At 38.3% G+C, this 26347-nt stretch overlaps 1 protein-coding gene across 3 annotated transcripts in view; it reads left to right on the top strand.

Moving 5' to 3' along the window:
• The window catches only part of PLCB1 (phospholipase C beta 1), a 676011-nt gene that overhangs the window by 452154 nt on the left and 197510 nt on the right, over positions 1 to 26347 (top strand). For all 3 annotated transcript variants that reach the window (XM_045086010.1, XM_045086011.1, XM_045086012.1), the window contains exons 5-9: positions 6082 to 6161; positions 7967 to 8020; positions 9074 to 9149; positions 16475 to 16575; positions 17852 to 18018. In XM_045086010.1, coding sequence (XP_044941945.1) covers positions 6082 to 6161; positions 7967 to 8020; positions 9074 to 9149; positions 16475 to 16575; positions 17852 to 18018 — 478 coding nt within the window. The remainder of the gene's footprint in view (positions 1 to 6081; positions 6162 to 7966; positions 8021 to 9073; positions 9150 to 16474; positions 16576 to 17851; positions 18019 to 26347) is intronic.

Genomic DNA, 26347 nt, shown 5'->3' with positions numbered 1-26347 from the left:
CTGCCAGTATAGCCTGAAACCAGCCACAGACAATATGTAAATGAACAAACATTGCTGTATCTCAATAAAACTTTATTTATAAAAACAGATGATAAGCTGGATTCAACCCTCAGGCCTTAGTTTGCTGAACCATGATCTATACCACATGAAAATAGATTTGGTGTTGATATCTACCTTGCAAGACAGAACCTGCTCCTGGAGAAAGGGAGAACAATGGGACCAAGGAGAAGCATTCTACACACTTCATAGAATTAATCTGCACTGCAACATCCTAAGGATATGTTTTTTAAAACGTCCTAAAGTAAATATGGCATGTTGTGAACGTTTATTACATTTTGATCTGTTTTATTTACACTATTCTCTGTACTTCTTTGCGTAAGAGAAATGTGTAATATTGAAAGAAAAGAAAGATAAAGACATTAAAATATTAAAGGTAACATAAATCAGAACAACGGGAAGGAGGAATGTCTGCAAGAATTCTATTTCTTCCAGAAGACTGTCTTTGTATATCCCTTGCAATGACAAGTTAAGCCAAGAAATTAAGAGGTGTGAATGCCAATGGCGGAAATTTCTCTCTGTTCTCAAAACTAGTCCTCATGGCTGAACTGCTGCATGACTGGCATTTGGATCTAGAGCAAGGGTTGAGCATGTTGTGACTGAGCTCTCTTTACTTTAGTTAAAGCAAGTGCAAGTAGAAACTGTGACCTTCCTCTATCAAAGTTCAAAGACTTTAGCCCTGCATTTTGTAACTGACCTCACTTCTTCTCCATTTTATCTCCTCTAATGCCATCCTTGTAGCATGTTGTTAAGGTGTTTACTTCATAAACTCTATAGTTTGATTAGTACAACTGTAAGGTATATAAATTCCAGCAGCAAATGTCCTGGGTTCAAATCTCAGGTGTACCTATAATGAACTGCATGACCTTATGCCAGTTAGTGAATGCCTCTGTGCCTCAGCTTTCTCATTTACACAAATGGGGTGGTAATAATAGAATTTGTCTCAGAGAGTAGTTGTGAGGATTCAATGAGTTAATTATTTGCCAAATGCCCACAAAAGTGAATAGCCCCTGGTAAGTGTTGAGTCCATGTTTTATACAGAATACAGTTAAGTGGAATTACTTATCTTTTTTATCTTGTTGAACTGTATCAGCCACCCTAAAACTTTCTAGAACAAAGTGACAGAGTGCACAGTATCTGAGAGCACAGGGTTTGGAGCCCAAGAAACTAATGATTTAATCCAAAGTTGTGACTTTTATCTGCTCTGAGAATATAAATAAATCTTAGAAGTGCTTTGAAACTTGGAATCCTCCTCAGTAAAATGAGGCTAATAACTGTACCTGCCTCCTTGAGAATTGTAAGAGCTAACGAAGTGATCAGATGCAAAGGACTTGGGTCAGTTCAGAGTAAACACTCAGACAATACCTCTGAGAGTAATTGACAATTGTGAAACAATTGTTGGCAGTATTAAGCAAACACATGAATCCTTTGCCAAGAATGAAGAAACTGAAATGGATTTAGAAATAAAGTAAGTTTGCAACCTGGTAGGAAAACTTGCTATCTATAATGGCGTCAGTCCGGGCATCTCAGTAAGAGCGCCCTCACCCATGCGGTGAGGGAATTGCAGACAGTTCTGCAGAGATAAAGGCACAAACATGCCCACTTCAACTCCAGATGAAATTTCATGGAAGTTGACCTTCAGCTCTGTTGCTTTGTTGTTGTTGTTGTTGTTGTTTTTACTTTCAGCTCTGTTTCTCTCATTCAGATCTCTGTTGTGCGCTTTGAGAAAAGAGTGATTATAAGACAGAAAATGTCACTTAAGAAACTTCAGGGTTGAAATAGTAGAAGCGGAGCCACGCTTCGTGGCAATCTTCAGAATCTTGTCTATCAATATAGAAAAACCAGCCCTCCGGATCGAAATAAGAAGCTATCCTTCCAGTGCCAAACTCACCAAGGTCCAGCATTGGATATATGAGAACCCTGCCAGAGTGGGCTCCATCTGTCCTGCAGCAAAAAATCCCATAATCTCAGGGTGAGCTAAGACTGCTTTAAGCAGCTCAGGCCACAAGTTTTAGCCATTTTGTTCTTAATGCAGCTATGAGAGCCTTTTGGTTATTCTCAAATAACCAAAACAATCTCTTTATTTGGTTGGGGAGCAAGCAGACAAAGATTAGAATAATGTTTCCTAAACTGAGTCCTAACTAGTCCTAGTCCCAAACTGAGTCCTTACTACTCAAAATGCTGTTACCTACCCAGCAGAATGTGCAAACAAATGTTAATATGCATAAAAAATACAAAGGTTTCTTGAAAAATATGTGGATTCTGAGTCCCAAGATCTGGTGTGGAGCTTAAAGTCCTTCATGTCTACTCAACTTTCCATCATTGCTACAAGTCTACTGTAAGCCTTGCTGCTCCTAGTATGGTTCAGCTGACTTCGCTTGGGATGCACATTCTCTGTGCATGCTTCCAAATCAGCATCTGCATTTCAGCAAGACCCTCTACCTCTCCTGCCCCCAGCAGTTTATGTGTACATGAAAATTTCAGAAACACTGTTCTTGAACGTATGGGAATCCATTCCCCCAAGCCTTTGGTTGCACAATGTAGCTATCTCTGGTACCCAAAACTCCTCAGATATGTTATCTTGCTATAGCTAACTCCAGAGCACTCTGTCCATGTTCCTTCCAGTCCTTTTCCACTTTCACTCACAATGTTTTCACTTCCAACAGCCAGGACCCTTGTCTCTTTGTTGGCTGCTCCCTCTGAATCTGAAATCCCCTTTGCCTACTGTCAAGGAAACCAAGAAGTGCCTGGGGATTTCCACCCTCTCCAGCAGCCCTTAACCAAGACTAACAGGCATGGGCATTGCGACACTCCAGCTCCCTTGTTCTTCATCAAAAACTCAACTGTGGGGACGCCTGGGTGGCTCAGTTGGTTAAGCGGCTGCCTTCAGCTCAGGTCATGATCCCAGCGTCCTGGGATCGAGTCCCGCATCGGGCTCCTTGCTCATCAGGAAGCCTGCTTCTCCCTCTGCCTCTGCCTGCCATTCTGTCTGCCTGTGCTCACTCTCTCTGACCAAAAAAAAAAAAAAAAAAAAAACTCAACTGTGAATTGTGGTCTATATCAGGATGGAGAAAGCCAAAGTTACTATCTACCTTCTTCCTTCTTCCTTCAACCCTTCTACACTTTTCCCTTTCCAGTCCTGATCAATCCCCTATAAAGTTGCCAGAAAACTGTCATAATAAACCCATTCCTCATAAATCCCTGTCTCAGGGTCTGCTTTCGAGGAAACCAAAGTAAGACGCATGCTGTTTTAGCTCAGTGGATATAGACTGAGACCAGCACCCAACCAAGAGTTGGGTGATTTCTAAAGTTGCCTTGGTCACTGCATTAGTCCCTGAATCCTTGGCATAATCCCTGGGTTACATCTTTAGAACATCTCGAAAGGCTCCAGAAAGCCAGTGAATTCTAGGAATTCCACACTTGGAAATTTAGATGCTCACATTCTGAGAATGTGATGAAAGTAAATTACACTTGACTTGTTGAATGAGCTAACTGGCTGTGTGGTAAATGTGGTGATGATGCTGTCCTTCAGCTGGCTTTATATAAGGATCCATAAAAAGAGCTAAGGATCTAGCAGACCTGCAATGACCAAATGTTATAGCCACAGCCACCAGCTACCTGTGGCTAACTGAGTAATTAGAAGGTTGCCAGTGCAAACTAAGATGGGCTGTAAATGTAAACTCCATACCTCACTTCAAAGAGTAAGCACATAAAAGAATATAAAATATCTCAATTTTATGTTGATTACATGTTAGTCATGCATATGAAATATTAGCTAAAATAAAATATATATTAAAATTAGTTTCACCTGTTTTCTTCTACCTTTTTTTTAGGATTTTATTTATTTATTTGACAGATAGAGAGAGACCATAAGTAGGCAGAAAGGCAGCCAGAGAGAGAGGGGGAAGCAGGCTCCCTGCTGAGCAGAGAGCCCAACTTAGGGCTTGATCCCAGGACTCTGGGATCATGACCTGAGCCGAAGGCAGCCGCTTAACCAACTGATCACCCAGGCGCCCCTTCCTCTACTCTTTTAATGTGGCTACTAGAAATTTTTAAATTACATATGTAGCTCACATTGGTATTTCTATTGAGCTGGCTATAACAAAGACCTTACCTTTCAACCTAAAAGGCCAGGCCCACTTTAAATTTCTCCAACTCTTCACAATGGCTTCACTTCTACTGGTGTGGAATTGGCTCCCAATAAACATACAAAATGGTACATTGCCCTCAATTACAGATGCTTTTACTGATGCATAAAGTTGCCAAGGAGGTGGGAATGTCTAAAGTTTGACCCTTAACTCAAAAACTATTTTGCCAGAAACATATTGTAAAACCCAGTACTAGTAGTTACTACTCTTAATTTAAAATGATCAAATTTGAAAGGTGCTTGGGTGGCTAAGTGGGTTAAGCCTCTACCTTCGGCCCAGGTCATGATCTCAGGGTCCTGGAATTGAGCCCCTTGTCGGGCTCTCTGCTCAGCAGGGAGCCTGCTTCCCCCCTCTCTCTTTGCCTGCCTCTGCCTACTTGTGATCTCTCTCTCTATCAAAGAAATAATTAAAAATCTTAAAACATTTTTAAAAAGTGCTTTACTTACAAAAAAATAAAATAAAATGATCAAATTTGAATAAATTTATTTTAAAGCTGTTAAAAAGTTATTCCAATGCTTCTGTTCTTATACATAGAGTTTGGTGATTAAATATTTTGCTTCACTCACAATTACTCTGTGCCGCATCTTCCAAGTCCTCCACCCATAGAATATAGAGGTTAAGGCCTCCTAAATTCTCTCCTAAACTGGGAGAGCTTCCTAACTGAGTTTCTTCTTTTTGGTTTCTCAGCCTCAACTCCATTCTTCACATGGCCACCAGATAATCTCCCCAACACGCAATTTGGCCTCAGGTCTCCTCATTACCCATCCTGAAAAGGGGCCTTCAATAAATCTCATCTCTTGCTAAATTATCTCCAGATAACTCAGCAGACTTGAAAGCTCTCTGTACTCTGCCCCCAGGTCTACTTTTCTCATTGCAACTTGCCCTCTTTTCCCAATTCCTACTAGACTCCTCCCCATTCCCTCTGGGTCCTACTATGTGTGCTTACCTCTGGTTTTTCTCCCAGATAGTCTTCTTTGCTTAGAATTCCCTCTTCCCTCCTTCAGCACTTTATTCTACAAGTCCTACCTCAAATGTTACTATAATGCATGATGGTATATTATCAATGCCTTAAATCAGGAGGCAAAACACAGAAGACCAGCAAAACAACAGAAGAAATAATACAATTAGATGGAAAAGCTGTTGAACTACGAAAACATATGGTTTCTTTGCCCTCATGTCGTCTCAAAGAGTTGGGGGTGGGGGCGTGGGCAGAATGTTAATTTTGTGTTCAAAACCATCGCTCAAAATGGAATTTCAATTCTTTGTGTGGATTTGCTGCTTTCCATTTTATTGGAAGCCAAGTGAGATCACTGGTGAGTGGTGTGAGGTAGGGATTAAGATTAGGGGAGTAGTGAGGGACTGACAGAACCAGGAGGAGGGAGACTGTGATGTTGTGACTGCAACTGGTTTCAAGAAATTCTAGAACTGTAATTAACATTTAAAGGTTCCCTGTTATAGCTGCTTTGGCTTGAGTAGTAAAGTAGGAAGATTACATCTACAGGTGTACTGAAAATATATTTGACTATATTTTCAACTTTTTATAACTCTTTATCTTTTTATAATGCTAGGAAACTAGCAAAAAGTACTTGGTTAATAAAAGGCAGTGTGCCAAGTTCCCTGTCAATAGGGATTTTTAAAAAGCAGACTCTGTTTATGTGTAAAGAACATTTCCTCAGAAAGGAGCAGTAACTCAGGGATTTGAATTTAATTATGTCATTTTTACAAGAAAGAAAGAAGGAAAGGAGAGAAAGAAGGAAAGAAAATACCTTCGGCATACAAATTGAACTAATTTGCCTTCCTGGTAGCCTAGCTAAAAACATGTGTCTAATTACTGGAGAGTATTTAAACTAATGCAAGTGTGATTTACATCTTTCAGGAGTGGACAAATGAGGTTTTCAGTTTGGCAACAAACCTGCTGGCCCAAAATATGTCAAGAGACGCATTTCTGGAAAAAGCGTAAGTAGCTCTAATTTTATTACTAAGGGTGTTGCTTCTTCTGAGTCAGTTTCCTTTCTCCTTTGTGAGTCTTTTGTTTATACTGCACTGGCTTCGCACATTGATAAACATAAACTTCCCTTTGGGATTTGTTAGAGAACTGATACCTCCACTGTTTGGAATTGGAAAACTTCCAAGAAAGATCACTCTTTTCCTCCTAGTTGCACATCCGTGTTAGGCTGAGTTCCCCTGAATGTCAGTGCCTTTGACACACAATAAGGAGACACGTCCAAATCCCGACAGCTGTGCTCAGAACCAAAAATTATTAATTTCAAATAACCCTTCCTTTCTACATATGCCTGTGTCATATCAACTATTGACTTGACAAAGGGAAAGAGGAACATACGGTACTCATTTCTCTCCAGTCTTAGATCTCTGATAGATGCTATACTAACTTCCCTCCCTACTTAATCAGTAGGCTGATGTCCTGATTCCTGCCTTAGACCACCACAGAAAGTGGTAGTAAGAAAAGAGAAAAAGATGTGGGGGAAGGCACAGAATGAAAAGGAGAAGGAAAGAGAAGCAAAGCAGGATTACCCAATCACTCTGGAATTACACAGTCTTTCTAAAAATAATTTGACGAGGGAAAATAATGATTTTTGCCAAACGAGCAGCAAGGAAAACTGGCTGTGTTCACTTTGGAAGCTATGGATGGCCAGGAGGTTGGGAAGCCTTGAGATCAAAACCACAAGTGCAAATGTTACTAGGTGGTCCTCTATTTTATTACCTTTTTCTTTTCCATCTTCTTCTATAAGACATACCCATCAATCTAGACCTAAGACTTCAGCCTACATTTCTTTCTTACTCTTCTGTGAATTTCTCTTACTGTTGGTACTTCATAGGTCTTCACTTAAATGTTTTTTTCATGTGATCATCTCTTTAGTTTGTCACCTTGAGGCCCCTTCTAATGCTTTCCCCAAATCCCTTCCTTTCTTCTTTCCTTTTACCGACTTTGATTTTGCCGTCCTTCATCTAACAGATGTTTCTAGAACATCTCTTGTGCCAGATGGTATTAGTGGAAAGAGACACAGAGATAAAGAAGACATCTTATCTGAAACATAACATGTTATAGCTAGTAAAACCTCTAGTTGGCTAATCATTGATTGCAAATGTCCCTTTCCAACAAGTGTCTCTTTATGAATGGCTGCTATGGACATTCTAGAACATGCCTTTTGATGAATACCATCATAAGCATTTCTGCATATACATATAGATGTGGGATTGATGGGTCATATGCAGTTCCCTAAAGTGGTAATCCCAATCCACACACCCATAAGCAGCGTTCACAAGTTCTGTTGCTCTGTCTCTCTATCCACATGTCGCTAAGTAGTCGAAGAGATAAACATAGTAGCTATGACGACACAATCAAATACTTTGCACTGAGAGTGAATGATTTTCACTATAAGCAAAACATGAGAATGGATCTCAAAAACATAATAGTAAATGAAAGAAGCCAGACACAAAAGAATGTGATTCTGTTTATATAAAGTGCAAAGTTGACCAAAAAGCTTATCTATGTTCTTTGAAGTCAGAATAATGGTTCCCTCTGGGGGCCAGACTCTGTCAAGGGGCACAAGAAGGGCTTCTGGATTAATGCTAAAGGGAGAAGGCTCTATTTCTTGATCTGGGTGCAGGCTGCAGAGACCTGAACAGTTTGTTGAGATTCAGCAAACGGTACATACACATGAGCCCTTTCTTAATGTGTTTTATTCTTTAATAGACAGCTTTTTAAAGATTAAGTACTTGTTTTTCTGCTTCTCCAACAGCTATACTAAGCTTAAGCTGCAAGTCACTCCAGAAGGGCGCATTCCTCTCAAAAAGTAAGCTACGGGAGCATTTCCCAATCAATGTTCATGTTATTTTCTCAAAGATTTGACTCCATGCCATGGCTCTGTTTTGTTTCTCCACTGGCCCAAGTGGGAGCCTGAGAATGCATGGTAACCCCGTTCTCCCTCACACTCCATGTTCACATCAGTGCAGCTGGGTTCCTCATAAAGATTTTCCTGTGGCATCATTTTTAAGAAACAACCAAGCAGGAAGAGAGGGGAAAGGGTGGGGGAAACTGTTAAACCCAAAAGGCCATTTGAGATTCAGATCTGCTCTAGGAATGGCAATCGGGCGACTTCAGTGCCTCTCTCTACCAAGATGATGCTAGTGTTAAAGGAGGGGCTGTGAACTCAAATGTCAAGAGCAGGAGTGAAGTCCCATCCAGAGGAGACAATGACAATTCAACTCTATCATATTTCTTGTGGGACTGATGGGCTCTGGATGCTAGATTTTGTCATATTTCAATAGATCCCATAAATTCAAATTCTAATAGTCAATCCTATTTTTAATGTAATATTTAAACTCTATTTGTCAATAAATTGACCACTGTTTTATTGAAGTATAGTTGATATACATAAATTTTATTTTTTAGAACCAAATTACTGACCAAAGAAAATGCATGCTCAACCTTTATCCTTTGACCTGCTAGCTACCAGTAGTAGGCTTCTGTTCATTACACTGTTAAATTATTATTAATAATAGTAGTAATTACTGGTTTCTTAATAATATTAATAATGTATGCCTTTAGAGCAAGAGGTAGCAGCCAAGAGACAGAGTTACCCAGGATATGTTTTAGTGCCTAGTGGCTATTTAGTGTGATGTTTTTTAATTGGGTCATCAACTTTGCCTCAAGACGTTGATTTTATATTAGCTGTTTCATTTTTTTTTTTAAAGCACATACATAGGTCTTTTAGAGCCTAAACGCAGATGCATGGAGCAGTGGATATCTTGAATCACAAAAGGGTTTGAATTCAATGCGATAGGTTGGGTTGGTGTCATCTAGAATAGTATGACCAATGTCTCACTGTGGTGATTTCACTCCACAGCATATACCGCTTGTTCTCAGCAGACCGGAAACGAGTTGAAACTGCTTTAGAGGCTTGTAGTCTTCCATCTTCAAGGGTGAGCATGTTGCCTTTCTAAACTTAGCACTACTCAATATCTGTGAATAATCATACTGAAATATAACTTGCTCCCATATTACCCACTTTTTTAAAGTAAGAAGACCATAGGACTCACTTAATATTTACAATACATGGGGCCACCATAGTTATATTTTCTTTCATTCCCATAAACCCAATATGTTGATCCAGAAAGATCCTTGTTCTTTGTAAATAATGATTTTTCAAAACCACCTGGTATGAAAAGGTATTGGCCAAAAGGTATTATTGCTAAGAATTTAAATTTCTCCTTAATAACAAAATATTTTGTTGATGTTCCTAGAGATGTTATCTAGTAATTATGGATTATGATTAGGAAGATATTTAAAATACATATTTCATTGTATTCCAGCCTTTTTAAATGTGTGGTTTTACGCTGTGTAAGTTAATACACAATTAACATGGTAGCACATGTTTGGACATAAATATATCGACATACTCTGCAGGGCTGTGCTTGCAAAGTTTTTGCTGAGAGGGGGTGCAGGATCAGTTTGGAAACTGCCTACTTTGCTTGTATGGTGGTAAAGTGGATGAGAGGAAAGCCAGGTATCATGCTTTCTTTTTTTTTTTAGGCCCAACACATTGGAGGCATTCCAAAAATGTTGCCCACCCAAATTATTTTGCCTTCCTTTCAGTGCATTTCTATGTAACTGGCTCTAAAATTATTTGTTACCATCCTTTCTGGGAGAGTGCAGTCTGTTGTATAAAACCTTTTTCTCAGGCTATATGCAGAACTCGCCTTTCTATTGCAAATTATTTTTATCCTAGTATCTAAGCAACAAGTAAGCTCTTTCCCAAGGATAGCACTTACACTATAGGAAGAAACTTTGAGCCTCTTGGAACACTCTGTCAATGTTCAAGTTGCACTGAAAAAAAGTTAAGAAGCCATTGCTAAACTTATCATCAGGTTATGAAAAAGTATTGAGTGCTATTATTAAATGTGTTAGCCTATTCTTGTGCATACTTTTCAGAAAAGTGAAGTTTATTAAGGACTTTGGTAGGTAACTGAAAGAAAAGAAAGAGTGCTCCCCCACTCTCGGTTTCCTCTTATTAGGAGAGAGGGCTGAGGATGCTGCCAACATTGGACAGACATGGAGGGTGTCCCCCAAACACTTTTTTAAATGTATTTATTTGACAGACAGAGATCACAAGTAGGCAGAGAGGCAGGCAGAGAGAGAGAGGGAAGCAGGCTCCCCGCTGAGCAGAGAGCCAGATGTGGGGCTCGATCCCAGGACTCTGAGATCATGACCTGAGCTGAAGGCAGAGGCTTTAACCCACTGAGCCACCCAGGCGCCCCTCCTCCAACCATTTTAACCTGCTCTTTCATAAGCAAAATAAAATGAGTGAACTTATTACTGCTCTTTCCTAGATGCTTTGGGGTAAGATAAATTTGCCAGTTAAGGTCCCATCATTTGCTCAACAAATATTTCCTGAGCTCTTACTACCTGCCCTCAGGCACTGAGAATGTTAGTTGTGGGCAAAATACAGTCCCAGGACTTAAGGACCACAGAGTTTCTGGGGGTGTTCCTCAAACACGTGGAATGATACAAGTGTAAATGAGTGGGGTGAGGAGTGGTGCCGTGAGCAAAAGGAGTGGTGTGGCCTTGTAAGAGAGGATGATTCGAGAACAAGAAAAACACGTGTGCAAAGCCCTGAGGATGGAAAGAATTCACCGGTCTGAGTGACAAAAAAGACCTCTGCATTTAAGCATAAAAAGGAAGCTTGAGAGATGAATAGAAAGACATGAAAAGAATTTTTTTTCTCTGCAATTGCTCCTGATTTTACCTTTACTGGATAACATCTTATGAATATAACGACCAAAAATTTTAACTTATTTTGAATCCAGCTAAGAGAAAGAAAGAATAGAAAATAAAGCTGAATAGAAAATCAAATCCATCAATCAATTCTCTGTAAATTGCAATTTTCTAAACAATTGGATTCTGACAATTCAGTCAATAAATATAAATTGAGTTTTTACAACCCATTATGTCTATTAAAGGTTCATGCTTTCAGACCAATATCAACTGGAGACATTTTTAAAAGAAAATGAGATTCAAATAACAGGAGTTATTTAAATTGAAAAAAATATATTTATCTTTAGTAAATTAGATGTTGTGACAATTTTCTGGAAACAAATTGGAGATTTTTTAAAAAACAGAATCAACCTCCATCATGAAATCTTGAAAGATCATTATTCATAGTAAAGTATATTTACTTCAAGAACTTAGGACTTGTAGAATTAGGATGCTTTCAAAAGATCTAAAAACTGAAGACAATTTCAGAGCTAGGAAGTAAATGTTTCCCTAAACTGAGTGATATTTTAAATCCTTGTTGTAGTTTCATATCTACACAACAGCGGTTCTAGAAAAAATCCACTAATTAGCAAAAAAGATTCTGGATACACTGACAAGAGGTGTTTTAAACACTCCACAGAAGGTTACATAAATGGTAGATAGGGCTGTATATCTGGGAACCTTGTTTCATAGCCAGTGGTCGTTCATACTAGATTGAATTGTGTTCTGTAAATAGATACATTACCAGAAACACAGTGGATATCCTGTTGAGATTTTTAAAACATTATCTTTGTGCACATTGTTAGGGATAATTAATGCACTTGAAGTTGTATCCTGGCCAACACGATCCACTGGAATAACACATTCCTTTAGAGGGTACTCCTTTAGAGATTACAGTTTCTTGCCAAAGTTACCTTAATTGTTAAAAAGTAGCACTGTATCTAAAAAGAGAAACAAAGCAATTACTGTCCTTCTATTAATAATCCAAACATATTTTCCAGGGAGATCTTTGGAGACCTTTCCATATTATTCAGAAAAATTATCATTTTTAAAAGGTTTTATTTATTTATTTGACAGAGAGAGATCACAAGTAGGCAGAGAGGCAGGCAGAGAAAGGGGGAAGCAGGCTCCCTGCTGAGCAGAGAGCCTGACATGGGGCTCGATCCCAGGACCATGAGATCATGACCTGAGCTGAAGCAGAGACTTTAACCCACTGAGCCACCCAGGCACCCCCCAAAAATTACCATTTTACCCACAGACTTTCTGAGAACTGAAAGTAGTTTACTTGTACCAAATTCCCCTTGATCTCGGGCTTGTGACCTTGAAAACAGCTCATGCCATTTCAAGTTGTATTATAGTCATCACATAGCACTGGCACTTTAATGAACAAGATAGGAATAAATACATGGACAGTTGACCCCAGAACAACACGGATTTAAACCCTACAGGTCCACTTTCATATGGATTTTTTCGGTAAATACGGTACAGGATTATAAATGTATTTTCTCTTCCTTATGATTTTCTTAATAACACTTTATTTTCTCTAGGCTATGTCATTGTAAGAATACCACATAGAATATATATATATAACATACAAAATCTGTGTTAATTTACTAGTGTTATAAGTAAGGCTCCCAATTAACAGTATTAGTAAAGTTTTGGGGGGAATCAAAAGTTACACATGGATTTTCAACTGTGTGGCAGGGTGTCAACACCCCTAAACCCCTGCATTGTTCAAGTCAAGTGTTTTTGCTTTAAATGATAACGCTTACCATAATTATGAACTATTATGTAATACCAAGGAAAGTAGTGATTCTTTTGGATTTACCATAGGGGGCACCAGGATGGCTCAGTAGGTTAAGTGTGAGACTCTTGGTTTCTGCTTAGATCAAGAACTCAGGGTCATGAGATCGATCCCTGTATCAAGCTCCACTCAGGAGAGAGTCTGCTTGAAATGGTCTTCCCCCCCTCTGTCTCTCTCTGCTTGTGCTCGCTTTCTCTCTCTCTCTCTCTCTCAAATAAATAACGTCTTAAAAAACAGAGTACCATCAATTTTACTGAAGAATACAATAAACCAAACGTACATAAACTTTTCCCAGGAAAGCTGTAATATGTTGCCTTTCTCCTATGCCATAGACCCAGAATATACATCCAAAATGCAATCATTTATGTAGTTGTGACTTTTAAAATAACTAATATCAAAATTCTATCTTTAAACCACACTATGAATTTGCGTTATTATAGTAATTTACTTGTAATTATATCATGTACTCTATGGTTAACTCAACTTTTGCCTTACAGCTTTAGAACAAAAATATTGAGAATAAGTTGATGTGAACACTTAGTTTGTTGGATTACAGTGTGAGTTATGGAATCAAACAACCTGCATTCAAAGCCATAGGAGCTCCATACACACACACACACACACACACACACACACACACACACTTGGGACTTTAGACAGGTTTTGTAAGCAGCCATGTCCCTATTGTTTGAATCTGAAAAGGGTCACAACTACCTAGAGGTGACATGGGATCAAACAAAAACCTAAGCTCCATATGTGTGGAGTAAATGCTCATAAAATATTCTTTTCCTCTGAGGATTTTTTTCATTTGCATATATGTGGGGGGCTTTTTCCCCTCTTTCTTATTTTTTTAAAGATTTTATTTATTTATTTGAGAGACAGAAATCACAAGTAGGCAGAGAGGCAGGCAGAGAGAGGGGGAAGCAGGCTCCCCACTGAGCAGAGAGCCCATTGCTAAGCTCGATCCCATGACCTGAGCCAAAGGCAGAGGCTTTAACCACTGTGCCACCCAGGTGCCCCACCCTTTCTTATTTTTAATTTAACATGTGCATATGTCATAACTAGATCTATGGAATCTGGAAATACACATGCCATCAGTACTGCCATCAAATTTCAAAAGAATCTTTTCCCTTTTGGGATTCTTTGTATCTAAGCATGGAATTGAAGGAACATCATTTTTAAAGTTTACCAATACCTCACAATTTCTGGAATAAATGGGCCTGAATAAGACTGTATTGCCCTTCTTAATTATCCCTCCAAAAATTTCTTATAACAATAGCAACAAGTAATCACTGATGATCTGTTTTGTATTGGAAGCATGATGAGGTGAGCCAAGTCTTAGACTACAAGCAAAAGACCTAAGGTTGGGTCCTATGTCCTGGGTTTGCCAGCAGACATTAATTGGGAAACTATTATGCCTGGTGGCATATTTGGGACACAAAGGAATTAAAGGAAAGTTAGTGATTTCACTCAAAAACTCATAGTCTAGGAGAAAATCAGAAATATAAAAAATATGGGAAAAACTGTATGATAGATTCTGTAATAAAAATATATAAATGTGAATTGTGAACACAAAAGAAGAATATGCCACCTTTAGTTAGTGTGGTCAGGCAGGATTAGAGAAGAATGAACACTGGGTATGATCTTTAGAATGCTGGATTGAGGGCTTCCTCCTGCTCAGATAGGACACAATGACTCTGTTCCATCCATTTCACCAAATCATGAGATCCAGGAAAAGAAAATATGTAAATGAAATTTGTGAATTTCAGCCTTGTTTAAGATGTAAGGAATTAGGACTTGTCAATAGCTTTTTCACAGATACCTCATCAAACCCTTTCAGTTCAGCTTTCAGTGATACTCATTTTAACTCATGTCTCCAAAAATATTTCTTCTGTTTTCCTACATCAACCTTAAAAGCTTTTGGGTATCCTCATCAGTCAAGTGAGACAAAGAAAAAGAGACAAAGAAAGTCAGCTGTATTGAAGTGGTTTCTTTTCTATGTGCTAACATCTAACTGGCAATGAAAATAATATCGTGTTTATTTAGATTATCTCGTTAATTTTTCCTCCTTAATAAAAAGTCATAATCCACAGCTGGCAAATAAACAATGGCTAGAGTTTCAGGAAAGCATACTGTTCTATGAAATTATATGTATGGAATCTTATATAAATGACTGCAGTTGAATCTGATATCCCATGGGAATTCTGTTCTATCAATTTCTATCTTTCTCATAATGTACATTTATATACTTAGTAAATATTTATTGTGGACGTATTATGTGTCACACAGGAAATCTAGCAATTAACAAGCAACACACAAGTCCTAGCTTGTGTAGTTCTGCATGTTACTAAGAAACAGAGCCATACAGCTGGGAGCACAATATAGGTAGAGTGTTGAAATACCACACCAATGAAATGTAGTGGTAGCCCAGAAAGAAAGACAAAACCCAGGGCAGGAGGAAGAGGTTTTAAGCTAACAGAAGAAGAGAGAAAAAAATAAAAGTTCAGTAAGACCCAAGTATATCAATCCTGCGTTGGACCACTGATAATAGACCTCGCTGTGCATACTGCTACACGTGTTGTTTGGTTATCTCAAAATTCTGTTTTGCAAAGTAGACTTTTTTCCAGCTCTATAAATGGATTTAGTAAAGGAAATATTATTTTATTCATTCATTCCACAAATATGAGACTCCTGCTGTTTGCCAAGTGGTGAGCTAACTTCTCTTATCTGTTAGCAGGCAGGGTACAATTTCAGAGAACAAATTTAGGTGCTTCTATAAAAGTACATTTCAAAACATATGCACTTGGTAAAAGGAAGGGATTTTGGTTTTTTTTTTTTCCTTCGTTTAAGGGCTTGAACATAAAAATAATTATATAAACACATACCTGAAATAAGAAAACCGTCTGAAGAATGTTTTTCCTGTTAACCTTGAATAAGGTTTGAATACATGCTTCCGGCTTCCATGGCAGCCCAACTAAACAAAAATATAAGTCCAGAAATGACTTTTTATATCAATGACTTGCTTCCCAAACAGTAAGACCAAGAGGAATCAGTGAGAAATAATGACTAGTGCTCTCCTACTTACAAAAACTGTTCTATAATTTATCAGGTTACTTAAACCAGAAGGAACATTCTTTGAAAATAAAAAAGATACAAAATTGGAATTTATGTTTTCATTTTGAAAATGTCTGTTTCCAGGTTCTTTGCCCTTAAAAAAATTATTCAAACATCTTCTAAATAGCCTATAAACAATGTGAATATGCTTCATGCCACTGTACACTTAAAAATGGTTAAAATAGTCATTTTTATGGTGTGTATATTTTATAACAATTTTTTAAAAGATTGAAACTAAAAAAGAAAAAAGCAACCTAACAAAAATCTGCAGTACAGACTCTGGTTTTGCTAGGTCTAACTTACTTAGTAAATGTACTTTAAAAATTGTGTTAACATCCCTTGAGATGCAGAAAACTGAAGTTTAAATTATAGTGACCAAGCAACAGAAAGGATGACATTTGATTCTTCAAAGCAAGTGTCCAAATGAACTCTACAGCTGGCCTCATAGATGTTTTCTGAATGTTTACCCTGGGCTCCTGGAGAAAGAGGAAGGGAGAGAGAGACTTGAAAAGAGGGTAGGGGGTAGGATAGGGAAAGAATAAGACATTTCACTGACCCTGTTGCTTTATTTCCCAGAACGATTCAATACCTCAAGAAGATTTCACTCCAGAAGTATACAGAGTTTTCCTGAACAACCTTTGCCCTCGACCTGAAATTGATAACATCTTTTCTGAATTGTAAGAGAACAACACAGCATTCAAACTCACTTTTTTTCAGCTTGGGGTGGCTTGGGCAGAATGTATTAAGCAATGGAGGGAGATGAGAGAACTCTTCGGGCACTGTGTATGACAACAATGCTTCTGTGTAATTTGTTGGAGACAATCAACATTCCTACCCCAGAGGGGCAACCACTGCTTTTAATGAGTGGATGTTCGCCATGATCTGTTGCTGGGTAATGGTGTTTTAGTATCCGTGGGGGACTTTGCATAGTTTGAAGATTACAGCTAGAATAGAGCATCTTGGCTCAGTGGAGACACGTGATGCAGGAAGATCTCTGACCGGGAAACCAGTCAGGTTACGTCTTGGACACACATTAGTGAAATGAGAACTCTGGATTGCTAAGCACCCTCCCAGAGGAAAGTCATTTGTTTTTATTTTAGAAAATATATAGCCATTCTTTTAAAAAAAAAAAAAAGAAAGAAAGAAAGAAAAGAAAAAAATGAAAAAAGAAAAGAAACAAGCCAAAACGCCAGGGTAAATGCAGGGCAGTAGCCATTCACCTTTCCTAGTTCACTGAAATCCACAGGGTGACAGAAAATCAACCAAAATAGATCAACAAAATAAGGATTTTTTTTTTTTTTTTTAACGTGGAAGACAGGCCAACAGTGCTAAGAATGACACTGGATATACTCACTTTGTGATGTTCATTGCTATCAATGATGTTTTGAGCATCAGTCATAATTGTACCATTGAACTTGGCTTTGGGTTGTCAACAGGGTTGAAATGGGAAATTGAATCACACTATGTTGAAGACTTACAGATTTTTGCTGATGCATAACTTAATGAAAATAAAAATGTACCCAGGTTGTTTACTTTTTTTTTTAAAGTAGTGAGTAATAAATAGATCTCTAAATGATGAGGTAGGATGTGGGAATTTGATGACTAAACCAGAAGGTTAATGTCATAATCCAAAAAACAACCCATATGTGCTGTGTTCAGTTGAGAGTGGTGCAGCTTTACACAGAAGATGCGCTGTTTTCCTACTGTGGATTCTCTTACGCATCTGGTATACTTCAAGGGCATTGAGATTTAGTGGCAGGGATTGCAAAAGATATTTGCACCCCATAGAATGCAGCAATTGTGATGATGAAACACACGTTTTCCAGGTCAGATGGGAATGTCCAGATAGCTTACCAGGGGTGGGAGGATTTTGTTTCCCTATAGTTAAGTGCAAATATATGAATGACATTTGGTGGACCAGTATTCTAATTTCTGGTTTTTAATTGGTTTTAGTGGTGCCAAAAGCAAACCATACCTTACTGTTGATCAGATGATGGACTTTATCAACCTTAAGCAGCGAGATCCCCGGCTAAATGAAATACTTTACCCACCTTTAAAGCAAGAACAAGTCCAAGTATTGATTGAGAAGTATGAACCCAACAATAGTCTCGCCAAAAAAGGTCAGTCCACTTTGCCCCACACTGTAGGGAAGCTGGGGTTTCTAATTGAGAATGGGTCACCCCCCTATTGGTTAGATCTGTTTCCCACATTTGTATGCCTGCTTTCCTTTCTGTCTTAAGTCACTAGTGGTTCAATTAGATTTAGGCATGTGATTTTTGCTGTTGTTGTTGTTATGTATATATATGCATGTAACATATTTTTTAAATGTCTAATCATTCATTTTGTCTTAAATTTACCCAGTAACTGAATGCATATTTCTCATACAGGAAATCTTAAATGTTGCCTTTTCAGGGGGCACCTGGGTGACTCAGTCGGTTAAGCATCTGACTCGATTTTGGCTCATGAACTCAGGATTGTGGGATTGAGCCCCATGTTGGGCTCCATGCTGGGAGATTCTCTCGCTCTCTCTAAAAAAAGAAACATTTAAAGGTTGCCTTTTTGGCTCTGTTTCTACAAGTTCTGTAAAATGACCCATAGCTTTCTCTAAATCTCTAAAACGAAACCTAAATCTCTAAAGCTAATCCTTATTTTATTCCAGTTTACACTACTGATGAATTTCTTCACTTAGGAAAATGTAAAATTTGGCTTTTTATATGTAAAAAAAGTCAGTGTTTGTAGAAAAAAATCATTAGTCTAAAAATCAATATCGGAAAGACAGTTCTCGGTTTCCTGGAAGTTAAGAAATTCATGTTTTTTTGATTCTGGAGAAATAAATTGCCAAAATATGATCATAATGATTTACTTGCTGCAAGTTTCCATGTACACGTGGCATCACATCCCTGAATCAGCTCTTTAGCTTCCTTTTACCACTAAGACCACGTCTCACCTGGACTGATATATCTTCATTGAGAAAACTAGCGTGTTATCACTGTTATTATAAATTGCTTAGATATTCCACAGGGAGGAAAATAAAATGCAATTAAGCAATTATTAAGAAAGATAAATTGCATGTTAATATGAAGGCAGGTCATAAGTAACAGAAATAATTCTAGCAAGCTCTTCGTCATTAATAAGGATGGTTATCATAAAAGTAGATTAAAATGCCTTTTAACCCATTGTATTTATTCTGGAATTAGTCCTCTAAATGAAAACAAAAATGAATGTATTAAGTATAAAAGTAAAATATTACCATTAACTTTATCCTACATGCTTTTAGTTGGGAACTCACAGATGAAATTTTTTTGGCTTTTGTTCATTTTCATGGTCAAGCACTTTGCCTTTGCTGTCATCATCATCCTTATCCCTGCCATGGAGGTGAGGCCCGTCAAAGGAAACGGATGACTCATCGGTGTATGTTGGCATCACTAGGCTCACACCCCCTTGAACCTACCTATCCTGATACCCTTCCATCCCCAGCCAGGTGGCATTTCTCCTTAGTGTTATGCAGGGAGTAACTCCTTGCAGATTTCACTGGCACAACTTGAAATCTGAACTTCACCAAATGTAACTAACACGATGATATAACAAATCCAACAAGACCTCCGGAAACAGCCCATGGCACAAAGGAAACAAATAGCTTTTGTGAAACCAGTGAGGCACTTCAGAGCCTAAACTTTGCCGCTTCCTCCCCTTCTCACGCCACACTATGAACAATCCATTCCTCAGCCAGCGTATGATGCCTCCATCCGCCATTCTCTGATCAAATGCAGGAAGTAGAGGATACAAAGAGAGAAATCTGTGACAGATTATTGTAACATTCTATAACCCTGGCGAACCCATGTTGACTCTAATGGAAAATTAAGATGATATCTCTTAGCATTTGCGAGTTTATTTGGTGCTATCATAGAGATGCACTAGGTATGAATTTCATAATTACAGCAGGCACACAAATTTCAGGTACATTTAAAATAATAGTTTCGTTTGTTTTTCCACAACTTAATATGAAACTGATGATAAGCCTCCATGTCAGCCCTGGTGTGATTTTTTTTTTTTTTTTTAAATCACAGATTTCATTTCTTAACTCAAAAACTCTTAAAAGAAAATAAACACGAGCGTCATTTTGTTTGCTGCTTTGGGTCTGTTTATGTGAGCGCAGATATTTGAGAAAATTGTTTTATTGTGTTGTGTTGTTTCATTGTCAAAAGGAGAACGATTTTGAAATCTTTCTTTGTAGGACTAAGAAATTGCTGAGTTAAAAGCTCAATTTGCTAGTAATTATGAGTTTTAATAATATTTTTATACAAAGAGGAAAATCAATTTTTAAATTTGGTTTTGCTTTTCACATTTGATATTTGACTTTAGGATTTTTCCAAAAACTCTCTTTCATTTTTTTTTTAAAGATTTTATTTATTTATTTGACAGAGAGAGAAATCACAAGCAGGCAGAGAGGCAGGCAGAGAGAGAGGAGGAAGCAGGCTCCCCGCTGAGCAGAGAGCCCGATGCGAGACTCGATCCCAGAACCCTGGGATCATGACCTGAGCCGAAGGCAGCGGCTTAACCCACTGAGCCACCCAGGCGCCCCCAAAAACTCTCTTTCATATCTTCTTATTTATAACATAGCTACAAGTAAAATCAAACAAAGTGGAATTTAAGAAAGTATGGTTTACTTTCAATATGATGACATACAGATTTACAAGGAAATTAGTTTTCATTCATTACATGACTTTCATTTAAAAAAAAAATTTTTTTAAGATTTTATTTATTTATTTGACAGAGAGACAGAGAGATCACAAGTAGGCAGAGAGAGAGGGGGAAGCAGGCTCCCTGCTGAACAGAGAGCCCAATGTGGGGCTTGAGCCCAGGACCCTGAGGTCATGACCGAGCAGAAGGCAAAGGCTTAACCCTCTGAGCCACCCAGGTGTCCCATTATATGACTTTCAAAATGTACATTATTATTTTGTAAAGAGAAGCAAACTAAAATTTGAGGTCAAATGACTTATCTAATATTCATACTAAGATGATCTTTGAGAAAAGAATTTTTAACTTTCAGTCAACTAGTTAATACTTTTTGATGAATAAACACAAAAGAAAATAAGTAGGATATTAGTAGCATATAATAAGTATATTACAACATAATATACTTACATTGTATACTTACATTGTATTATACTTATAATAAGAAATATACTTAGAATAAATTAGAAGATGAAAATCAGTATATTACATTATAATTTTTCTGCTACTTTCATTTTGACTATTTCCTCAAATGTGCATAAGCATTGGTTATATTGACCCACGAATTCAATTTCAGTTTTCTGAAAAAGATACTTCCATATTGCCTATATTTGTTATATACTGCTAAGACTAAGATGCATCCATAATGTATATATGTAACAATATAACTATATTCTCTGATATGAAGAAACTTATGTTTTTAAAGTAGGTGTTAAACAAACAAACTTTACACAAAGTTGCCATATGCTAATGTTTAGTTTTCATATGCACTGCACATAATTTTTACATAGGAGGTAATCTAAGATTAAGTGAAAATTTTTCAATATGGCCAAACATCAAAATGCTTAAACTGACCATAGGTTAGTCGACTAAACATAGATTTGTGAAATGAAAAAACAGAAGGAATAATAGACTTTGATGCCTTGCGGGCCTGCTGTCATTGGCAGGTTGGCCCCATTTCCATGCTGGAATTCTTGTTTTTGAAGACGCCTGTATTGGTGATAAACAATCACAGGGTTTCTGAACAGTGTAAGGCCAAATGTGCATATGTTCGGGCTCCACAAAGAAAAATTTGAACTTCTTGCAGAAAATACTGTTCTCAAGGGAGTTTCGTTAATTTTTATGATTGAAAAATCACACATTGCAAAATGCCTTGATCCGTTGTGTTGTTTGCACTGGAACAAAATGCGTAATACTAAACCATGTTTAACACAGGAATACACAATGACCCCAGCCTCTTCCAAAGGGTCCTGAATGTCTCCCAAAGGGAGTTTGTTTGGTTTCTTTACTCACTTACACCTTTCAGAAGGAAGGCAATGAGTAAAATTAGCATGAAAAGAAGAAATTGATATCCCAGGTAACAGACCACAGATTACATTGAACTGTTATGTCTGTAAAGGAAGGCTAAAATTCATTTTAATAAACCAAACCCAGAGAAAACATTGAGTCTGATCACATTTTTGTTTTTCTGTGAAGAGCAGGTGTTTAGGAGTATTTGTTAAGCAATTGAATTAATATAACAGATTATGATATTAACAGATGTTTCTAGCTACATTTCTTTTTTAAATCAGTTCTTTCTCTTCAAATTTTATCATACTTTGTACAAAAGTTCCCTTGTTTATTGCAATTAAATCGTCAAGATGAAACCATATCATCTCTTTTAGTATTTGATCAGTACTGCCTGAATTAATAGTTAAATAATTAAAATGAACTCAAAATATAGTAGCAAATTGATTTGGTTTTAAACAAAGCAAATAGAAGTTGAGGTAGAGCAAGCATTTTTGCTTTAAACAGACCTACGCTAATAGTAACATCAGTACCAGATACTTATTTTAAATACTTACACAATTGAACTATATTATGTCATTTTTGTCAATGGCAAGATGCACCCAGAGTGTTCTAGAGGCAATCCGGGGCTTGACACTCTTCCAACCTGTAGTATTAGGTGGAACTCCTACAGTAGAAAAATGACAGAAACTTAACTGCAGCACAGAAAGAAATTTATTGTTGGTGCATATGAGCAAAAAGTCAAGGAGTGTTTTGTGTTGGTCTCAGCTTCAAAAACCAGTGTTGTCGGGGCACCTGGGTGGCTCAGTGGGTTAAGCCTCTGCTCAGGTTACAATCTCAGGGTCCTGGGATCAAGCCCCGCATCAGGCTCTCTGCTCGGCGGGGAGCCTGCTTCGCCCTCTCTCTCTCAGCCTGTCTCTCTGCCTACTTGTTATCTCTCTGTCTGTGTGTCAAAAAAATAAAAAATAAAAAGCCTTAAAAAAAAATAACCAATGCTGTTATACTGACTCTTATGGTTCTTATTATGACTGTAGGATGCCCTTCATCAACAACCACCATGTAACTTGGAGAGGAAAAGGTGCTTATCATTATTTTTTTATATATATAGTTTAAGATTTTTTATTTCTTTATTTGACATAGAGAGAGAGAGAAAGAGATCACAAGCAGGCAGAGAGAGAGGAGGAAGCAGGCTCCCTGCTGAGCAGAAAGCCCGATGTGGGACTCTGAGATCATGACCTGAGCTGAAGGCAGAGGCTTAACCAACTGAGCCACCCAGGCGTCCCAAGATGCTTATTATTTATAAGACCTGGAAACTACTCAGTGCATCTGGGACCACACATGGCGGTCACTTGTAGGGAGAGAAAGAGAGTGAAAGGGAGCATGCCGGTATGCCTAGTGTTCTATGGGCTCACTCTTTATTGGTGAAATATAAAAACATAAGGGCAGGAAGAGAGAAGACAAGTGACCCAAATGGCCAGTTACTGAAGTTAAACCAAACCTTCTAAATCAAAGGAGCCTTGGGGCGCCTGGGTGGCTCAGTGGTTAAGCCGCTGCCTTCGGCTCAGGTCATGATCTCAGGGTCCTGGGATCGAGTCCCGCATCGGGCTCTCTGCCAGCAGGGAGCCTGCTTCCTCCTCTCTCTCTCTCTGCCTGCCTCTCTGCCTACTTGTGATTTCTCTCTGTCAAATAAATAAATAAAATCTTTTAAAAAATAAATAAATAAATAAAAATAAATGAATAAATCAAAGGAGCCTTGACGAGTGGAAGAGTCCTGGCTTCCTAATAGTCATGTGGCTGGCCATGGGTTTATTCAAGGTAATTGTCTTTGAAGTGGATGCCTTTTTGAAATGGATGCCTCAGCCATCAAAGCTTAAGTCAAGCACTTGCACTACAAAAAATAAAATTTAAAAACAACAACACTGTCAGAGTTTACACTGCAAGGTTTTAATGACTTCATGCCTGACTGGATCCAGGGGCTCAAATGATGTCATCAGAATTGTCTTTCTACATCTGCAATCATTTTCTCTGTACCGCGTGCAATAGGCTGGCTTGGGCAGACTCTCCTAAATTAACAAGAAAGCCACCAACAACTCTAATACTGAGATTACTTTTACTCATATTTCCATCAAAAGTACCAGAAACCCCAGCCTGGCTTAAGTCACACAAGGTCACTGCTGAAGGAGGATCTCTGTGGCCTGTAGAATAGCATGTAATAATTGGACAGACTTAGGTCGTCACATGACTCTCCCTTGAGCCAATGAAGAGGCCACTACTTAAACCACATGGTTTGGACTGACAGTGGCAGGGATGTGATCCCCTGAAATTCAGTCCAGATGTGCTTCCCAGGAGCAAGATTGCCTGCCCAGGCAGATAAGAAGAGCTGATTCCACTAAACCTGGGTCAGAAATCAATAATTCACCCATACTGTTTATTTCACCTTAGGAAGCCATTTAACCACTTTGACCCATCCCACCTACTCGTCCTCTCATTTTTTAAAGAAAATGCTGGGTAAATTAAGTTTCTTATGATAGGCAGGTCACATGTGTTTATGGTTGTCCGCAAGACCTTTTTGACTTGAACTGATGTAAAGTGGTCATTGGTATTTATGCCAAATTATTTCAGACCACGTACAGATCTGGAATTCCAATTCACGGCACTGGGCAGAGGCATTCCTGAATGTTGCTGTCTCTTGGCTGAGTGACTTATTTAACTTATTGCAAGTGATAGGAAATTAGAATTATCTGATGATAAAGACTGAAAAAAAATATGCCCAGTCCTATGTGTGCACTAATATTCATTTCTGACTCAGTCAACTCATTTATATATTTTTTTATTAAGATGGAATTATAGTTAAAGAGGTGAAGATTTATGCTAGAATTTTACTACTTACTTCATCACTTAATTTTCCCGGTAGATTTTTTCTTTTTTTTTAAGATTATTTATTAATTTATTTGACAGACAGAGATCACAAGTAGGCAGAGGCAGGTAGAGAGAGAGGAGGAAGCAGGCTCCCTGCTGAGCAGAGAGCCCTACTTGGGGCTCGATCCCAGGACCCTGGGATCATGACCTGAGCCGAAGGCAGAGGCTTTAACCCACTGAGCCACCCAGGTGTCCCCTTCCCAGTATATTTTTAAAAAATCATTATTTTCCCAGCACCATTTGTGGGTAGGAAGCAGAAGTTACTAAAAACATGGTTATTTTTATTAACGTCTGCTGTTTAACCTTGAGAGATCAAACAAGCCATAATTAAAGGAAGAGGAAAAGTGTTCATGGTTAGGCCGGTTAATCTCTGGCAAAGGACTTAACTTGCGTGAGCTTCAGTTTCCTCATCTGTAAAATGTGATTATACCCACACTAAAAGACCTAGGTACACTTCCCACATCCCTTGGCATTCATTGTTCTAATACAATCAACAGCTCCACTATAAGCTAGAACTTCCCCTAGAGTTGCCCACAACTGTAGCTTTACTAAGCCGCCTTTCCTTCTTTTCCCATTTCTATACTCCTTCACTGCTATTTCCTGGGTTTGCCTCCCAAACAAATTACTGGCACTCAAATCCTTATCTCAAAACCTACTTTTAGAAGAACTCAAAGATAAGCACTTTTCATAAATAGCCCTGCAAAATCAGAATTGAGCACTGAGAGAAAAAGCATGGAAAAAGGCAGTTCCCCTAGCTCATCCCTTCTGATCTATAACATAAATGTCTTTGTTGTTACCATTCACAAAGGCCTGGCTGGTGGCCTCAATACATGGGCTCTCCTCTCTCCTAACAATTTAGCCCAAACTCTTAGGAAAGGCAGCTGAGAAAGTGACTGGGACCATATTTTCTGGGCCCCAGTACAGAGTCCTCCCTCCTACTCCAGACCCACTTGGGACCCTCCCCCGGGACTTCCTGAGAAAAGAGATACAAGTCAGCTATTTAGAAGTTAGCAGTGGGCATCCCCACAAGTCATTTTCAAACCTGTCTTTGATAGAACCTATTTTACTTGTGTTTGTTTCTTCTAAGAAAGTCTCACAGGAAAGGCCAATGTGTAGGGAAAACCTTTCAAAGCCCTTTGGCTGAAGAGAGGCATGGAGCTGTCTCCCCCATTCACCTCATTCTTGGCAGGCCCTTCCGCCAAAACCCCAGGAGATTCAGGATGCTCGGTTTAAAAACCACTCATCTGGAGGGCGTATTGACTGGTTTAAAGATCTGCCTCACAATTAAGATGGCATCCATTTAAATATTCTTATAGAGATTACCCAGGTAGCATTACTAAAAAAATAAATAAATAATAGATTTGAAATGAATATACAGAATCAACTCAAACGAGAGAGATTTTGTTCCCAAAAGACAAAGGCAGATGCAAACTGGATGACGTAGCCAGTTCTTTTCATGCTTTAATTAAGTTACTACACTGGGAAAGTGGCTGGAAAGCCACTTTAGTA

Source organism: Mustela putorius, unplaced genomic scaffold (genome assembly GCF_011764305.1).
Source record: "Mustela putorius furo isolate JIRA1106 unplaced genomic scaffold, ASM1176430v1.1 tig00000874_pilon_pilon_pilon, whole genome shotgun sequence".
NCBI classification, from domain to species: domain Eukaryota; kingdom Metazoa; phylum Chordata; class Mammalia; order Carnivora; family Mustelidae; genus Mustela; species Mustela putorius.
The sequence above is the reverse complement of the archived record's forward strand: the minus strand, read 5'-3'. Positions and strand labels throughout refer to the sequence as shown.